General features: G+C 38.2%; 2 protein-coding genes across 2 annotated transcripts; both read left to right on the forward strand.

The window, feature by feature from the left end:
* Positions 1-3,830: 3,830 nt before the first annotated feature.
* Positions 3,831-5,061, forward strand: LOC126687629 (uncharacterized). The gene is made up of 3 exons (XM_050382185.1): positions 3,831-3,868; positions 3,951-4,758; positions 4,831-5,061. The coding sequence occupies exons 1-3, from the start codon at positions 3,831-3,833 to the stop codon at positions 5,059-5,061; spliced, it is 1,077 nt and encodes a 358-aa protein (XP_050238142.1).
* A 180-nt stretch (positions 5,062-5,241) lies between these two features.
* Positions 5,242-5,874, forward strand: LOC126687630 (uncharacterized). Its single transcript, XM_050382186.1, has one exon. It carries the CDS (start codon positions 5,242-5,244, stop codon positions 5,872-5,874), a length of 633 nt encoding a protein of 210 aa, XP_050238143.1.
* The last annotated feature ends 938 nt before the right edge of the window (positions 5,875-6,812 follow it).

Genomic DNA, 6,812 nt, shown 5'->3' on the forward strand with positions numbered 1-6,812 from the left:
CGAGAGACACATTCTGCTACTCTCACGAAGTTAAAGAAGAACTTGATTTCAAGTAAAAAGAGGCAAGTTTAACTTTTCTTTTTTCTTCAAGGTTTCTGAATTGTTTTATGTCTGTGTCATTCTCCTTTATTTCTTGGAATTGTAGACGTGGATTGTTGAATTCGAGGAAGCAAAATTATATTAGTAATCTGATTTCAATTCATAAACTTTCCTTCATTGGGTTGCTTGAATCGAAGAAAGAGATAGTAGATGATTTCTTAGTGAGACGACATTGGCCAAACTTGGACTTTTCATACGATTGGATTCCGTCAGTTGGAGCATCCGGTGGTTTATTGCTGATTTGAAACCCTATTACTTTGGGTAATGTTGTTATTTCTAAAGGATCAAGATGGATCGCAATGGATTTTTTTGTGCAAAATATATACTGTCGTCATGTTCTTGTTTATGCTCACAACACAGCTCCTGAGAAGCTTATACTTTGGCAAGAGTTAAGTAGTTTATTAGATTTCACAGGGATTGTAATTATTAGCGGTGACTTCAATGAAACTTTGGCTCCAAAAGAAAGATTGAATGGCGTTGTTTTTTCACAGGCAATGGTTTCTTTTCGGGATTTTATTAATTCAAATGAGCTTTTGGATTTGCCGCTTCAGGGTCGAGCTTTCACTTGGAAAAACTCTTTTTCAAAATCTCGCATTGATCATTACTTGATTTCAGCATCGGCAGGAGTTGTGTGGCCCTTCATGTCTTTAGCTGCTTTACCGAGTAATCTATCTGATCATACCCCTATTTGTTTTCGGTCTTGTAATGGTATCGATTGGAGGCCTAAACCCTTTCACTCGGTGGATGCTTGGTGGGATCGTGATGACTTTCCTTCTTTTGTGGAGAATTCTTGGGCTTCAGCTTGTAACTCTTCCCCAAGTTTAGTTGCTAAACTAAAGAAGCTGCTGCAACTTCTTAAAGAGTGGAATGACAAAGTCTTTGGTGATCAGAATAAAAAAATCAAAGATCTTACGGCTGAAATCTTTGTTAAGGAAGGGTTGGCGGATTTATCACCAATTTCTGAGGAAGAACGTGTGTCCCTAATTATCCTCAAAGTAGATTTATGGCAAGCTAAAAAAAGGGCAGAGATTATTTGGGCTCAAAAATCGCGTTTGAAGTAGAGTTTAGAAGGAGATAAGAATACGAAATTTTTTCATAGTGTTGCCTCCAAACATTATAGAAATAATTTTATTTCCTCGGTTCAAGTGGGTGATGTGGTGTTTTCGGAGCCGAGTGATATAAGATCTCAAGTTAGATATTTTTTTCAATCTTTATATAGCGCGCAGAAAAAAGTGGATTTTGATCTTTCTGGGCTAAATTTCGGTGGTATCTCTGAAGAGGAGGCCGAAGGGTTGCTGATCCCCTTTGTCGATTCTGAGATTCTAGCAGCTCTGACTGTTTGTGGTGTGAAAAAGGCTCCTGGTCCAGACGTATTCAATTTCTATTTATATAGGCGTGCATGGGTTTTCATGAAGCAGACTTTCATCGATTTCTTTGATATCTTTCACAGTAGCAACACATTACCTAAAGGTATTAACACTTCCTTTATGGTGCTTGTTTCGAAGGTTGTTGGTTCTGCTAATATCAAAGATTATAGACCAATTAGTTTGGTTAACGGCTTCTTTAAACTTCTTTCTAAAACTCTATCCCTGAGACTGGCGCCTGATAAGTGTATATTTTACGTCATTTAGAGGTCATTTATTTACTAGTTTATAGTATTTTATGATGTAAAATATACACTTATTTGTTAAATTATTTGTAGAATGTATATTTAATATTTCTTAAGTTTTTAGGAATAAAATAGAGTTAAAATGCAAAAATAGTCAGAGCTAGAAGGATTCGAGTCAAGTTCAAGAAAGCCAACCAAGTTTCGGGTCAAACCGAGTCAGAACCAAACCGAACCAGAAATGAGCTACAAGCAGCAGCTCAGCCGGCCTTCAGCCGGCCCACGACTATGGGCCGGCCAAGGGCCGACTGACTTCTGATCTCGGAGTGCAACTCCGATTCTTGGGAATCGCGTGGGGATTCTTAACCGATACACTCATACACCTTCCATAAGCAACATATATTGGGTTAACACTCAAAGAGATCTTCCTTGGCTTGCACTCAAAGTATGTATCAAGATGAGATTTAATCAAGTTATCTTTGGAAATGAGATAAGTGAACCATGATTCACTCAAGACGGTTATGGAAGAACTTGCTCCCTATTCCGCTCTACATGGAAAGAAGAGTTCCAAAGCTTAATCGTCACTCAAATTCCATTAAGAGAATAGAGATTCTTGACTTGAGCTCCACTCCTAGCAACTCTATAAATAGCTTGCATTTGTGTAGAGAAAACACATCTTTTGGATCTTAGACATCTTAGAGATCACACATTTTATAGTTTACTTCTTAGATCATAGACAATGCCATTAGAGGTAGTCTATTTTAGTATCATTTCTACTCTATCGATCGGGATTATTACACAAAACATATTGGAATTCCGGAGTTAAAGTACAACATTATTGAGAGATCAATTACCGTTGTGTTCTTGTTAATCATGAATTCCATATATGTCATTGTTGAATTTCCTTTAGATATGAGTAGCTAAACCCATTTTCGGGGATTATTAATTGGATTTATGTTCACTTAATCATATTGGGATATTGGATTGTTGTTAAAATTATGTGTTGATTAATGCTCATAATGCTTGAATGTTTTTGGCCAATACATTCACTGCCCTATGTTTTAATTCTGACTTGAGAGAGCTTAATTAAAATAGATCAGTTAATTAACAACGTATGAATTAATAACACGAGAGTGAGTTAATGAATACGTGTTCTTGAGGTTTGCTTAATAAATATCATTTAACCACTTGATTTGGTATTTTATAACACGAGAGTGAGTAATTTGCCTATTAATTGGTTATTTGTATATTTTTATCTATAGCGGCTTGAGAGAGAGTTATAGATGCATTAGACTAGCCTGAACCATAAATTGATAACATAATCCATATATCCCATGAGATTAATGACATAAAGAAAATTAATAATCCCTGATCTTTTTTATTATTGTTTAAACCCATTTTTATTAAAAGCTTAATTTTATTCTAAATTAAATCTGCTTAATTCAATTTTATCAATTTTAAATCACTTCAACCAAATTATCTTTTGGCTATCCAAATTGAGTATCTTAATTGGGTGTATTTAGTTGCTTTCCTTGTGGGTATGATATTTGGACTTCACAGTCTATATTACGAGTTGACACTGTGCACTTGCAGCATATAATTCTCAACAAGTTTTTGGCGCCGTTGCCGGGGAAAGCATATCTTTAACATCTAATTTAGGATAGCTCGGCTTGTTTTAGTCTTTTATTTTCTTGTTTTACACGTGGGTTTTGTTGTTTTTGTTGATACAGGTACTCTTCTTGTAGTGTATGCATAATACACGTCGTAAAGGTCTACCTTTAGAAACATTTCAACCAGATCTCACATCTTTTGAGCGAAGCATCAGAAAATTAGCTCAAAAGAATCTAAATATGGCAGACGAAGAAGGTAATCCGCTTGAATTGAATAATGAGGGGGATAATAGAGTGATCCTATAGAATCAATAGAATGAACAGAATCAGCAGGATCTGCAAGGACAGAATAACAACAGGCAGAGACAACCAACATTGATGGAATTCTTTCAGCCGAATGTCGGAAAATACCACGCATGGTTACTTTGCACACTCTGTGCGGGCAAACCATTACGAGATTAAGACCAGTGTCATTCATTTGTTAGAAGCCCGCTGTCAATTTTATGGGCTACCGAATGAAGATCCAAATGCGCATCTCTCGAACTTCCTGGAGGTGTACAGTACATTCAATCTCAGTAACATGACAGAAGATGAAGTTTAGCTGCGCTTATTTCCATTTTCTTTGAGGGATAAAGCGAAGAGTTGGATCATGCTCTGCCTAGAGTGGGAATTAATAGATGGTCAGATTTGGCCAAGGAATTCTTGAACAAGTACTTTCCCATGGCGAAGACCGCAAAGCTGACAAGAGATATCATGCTTTATAAGCAACTGGATGGAGAATCAGTAAGTGACGCGTGGGAACGATACCAAGAAATGCAGAGAAAGGTTCCTCATCATCATATCACTCGAGAAACCTTGATCCAAAATTTCTACAATGGATCAGATGACCAGACCAGGAGTATAATTGATACAGCCGCAGGAGGGTCATTGATGAGGAAGACCACTAACGCAGCATTTGAGTTGTTAGATGAGCTGGCAGTGAACAGCTGTTCTTGGCCAACCGAGAGGGCCAAAGCACCTGCTCAGAGAGGAGCTATGGCAATTAATATTAACCCAGTGGCGGAGACAGTCAAATCATTACTGCAGGATTTTCTCACAAAACAAGTTGTAGCAACCAACACTCATAGTGTGGCTGCAATTCAGAATAGCTGTGAGGTTTGTGGAGATCTTAAGCATGTGGCGAGTGAGTGCTATGTGATGTCGCAGCCGTTCAATGAGCAAGTCAACTTTGTGGGAGGACAGAGACCATTCAATGATCATTATTCCAACACATACAATCAAGGATGGAGAAATCACTCAAATTTCTCATGGAAGGATAATGGAAGCAATACCCATAACCAGGCAGGTCCTAGCAAGGAGAACAAAGACCACAGCAAAATCAGGGAAACTTCCAGAATCAAGGCAGCTTTTACCATCAGAACAATAGGCCACAACATCCACCTGGTTTCCAGCAGAACGAACATGGAGAGTCTCTGCACAACAAAATTGATAAGATGATGGAATTTGATCCTAAAGAAGGACGCAGAGACTCAACAAGCACTTAAGAATCATGCTGCTACTATTCACAATCAAGAATTGCAAATACAACAGATGGCTAAAGCACTCCAAAACCGAAATCAAGGTGGTTTACCGTCCACTAGTGAGGCAAATCCAAGAGAGCAAGTCAAGGCGATAACACTAAGGAGTTCAAAAGTGTTGCCTAAAGATCATGCAGAGAAGGTTTTATTAGAAGCAGAAAAGGAGTAGCGTGAGGAAAATGAACCTGAAAAGGTAGTCACTAAGCCTACTCCACTACCTCCGTATTTACCAAAAATACCATTGCCACAGAGATTGTGGAAGCCAAAAGATACTTGGAAGTTTCATCAGTTTTTAGAAACTTTCAAGAAGCTACAAATCAACATTAGTTTGGCTGACGCATTACGAGAAATGTCGCATTATGCCAAGTTTTTAAAGGACATCCTTATAAACAAGAGAAGCTGGGATGAGAATACGGTTCCATTTACTGAAAATTGCAGTTCAATCAGCTTGAGCAAATTACCAACGAAGCTCGATGATCCAGGGAGTTTTACTATTCCTTGTACTATTGGTGATTTGCAAACTACTAATTGTCTTTGTGATTTGGGTGCTAATATAAATTTAATGCCTCTATCTTTTTTTAGGCAACTACTTGGTGACCAACAGGTTAAGACCACCCCAATGATGCTACAGTTGGCTGACCATTCGGTCAAGAAGCCATACGGGATCGTGGAAAATCTTTTAGTTAAGGTCGACAAATTCATATTCCTAGTGGATTTTTTCGTCCTTGACTATGAAATTGACAAAGAATGCCCATTGATCCTTGGACGCCCATTCATGAACACAAGCAGAGCACTCATTGATATGAATGCAGGCAAGCTGACTCTGCGAATAGGAGAAGAAAGTGTGGAATTTAAAATGAAGAAGAGTGAGCAAGGCTTGAGCAATGAAGAAAAATGCATGAGGGTCGACTGTGTTGAGGAAAGCGGGCATAACAACAAGAGGGAAGTTATGTACTTGTCCATTCCTGAGATATTCCAATAAATCGACCCCTCAAGCAAACAGGGAACAATGTGCGAGCCCTTATGTGATAAACCTGCGCAATCAGTAGAGAAGCGGGCACCTTCGAAACTTCCACTTCCTGCAAAACCACGAAAGGGTAAACCCAAGAAATGGGCAGGGTGGAAGTCGAGACTGTGTCACAAGGCTAATGACATAGGACCATTGCAGCCAGAAAACCTTAGTGATGGTAAGTTTGTTATGCTAAACACTTCTCAAGGATCTTGTGCAGGCAAGCTTATATCAAAATAGAGTGGACCATTCAAACTTTGGCGCAACATTGGTCCAGAAGTAGCGGAATTAGAGAGCGCGAATGGAGAGAATTTTAAGGTTCTTGGGCAATGGTGCAAACCATGTCTTAGAAGTTTTATTGGTCAAAGACATGAGCGAGTTGCTCTAGTTGATCCTCCATGAAAATATTGCTACACGGTCAAGGCTAGTGACCTTAAACAAGCACGATTTTCCTTTAATTTAAGTTTTTAATTATGTTTAATAAATTGGGTATTCAAAATAAAAAAAATAAAAAAAAAATTTCAATTTAAAATTTTGACCCAGCAGGTCAGCCGGCCTTCGATGTCAGGCCGGCCAAACGACGGCCGATTAATAAAAGACAAAAAAAATATATTTAAAACTGCAATTAGTCCTTCATCCGGCCTGCAGCCGGCCCACGATCTCAAGCCGGCCAAGGACCGGCCAATGATCTGAATTCGTTTATTTATCTTATGTTTTATTTTGATGTAGCATTTATTAATTATCTTATGTTTATGTTTATTTGATTTAGCACGTTTAACTTTAATATTTTTCTGTCATTTTTCACCAATTTTTCTTTAGATTTTATTTGTTGTCCAGCCCACCATTATGCGCTCAAAAGCAGGCATTGTTATCAATCAAAAGCGGATAGCAGCTCCTTGGTAGCATTTTGC

The sequence above is a fragment of the Mercurialis annua genome, linkage group LG6 (genome assembly GCF_937616625.2).
Source record: "Mercurialis annua linkage group LG6, ddMerAnnu1.2, whole genome shotgun sequence".
Lineage (NCBI taxonomy): Eukaryota > Viridiplantae > Streptophyta > Magnoliopsida > Malpighiales > Euphorbiaceae > Mercurialis > Mercurialis annua.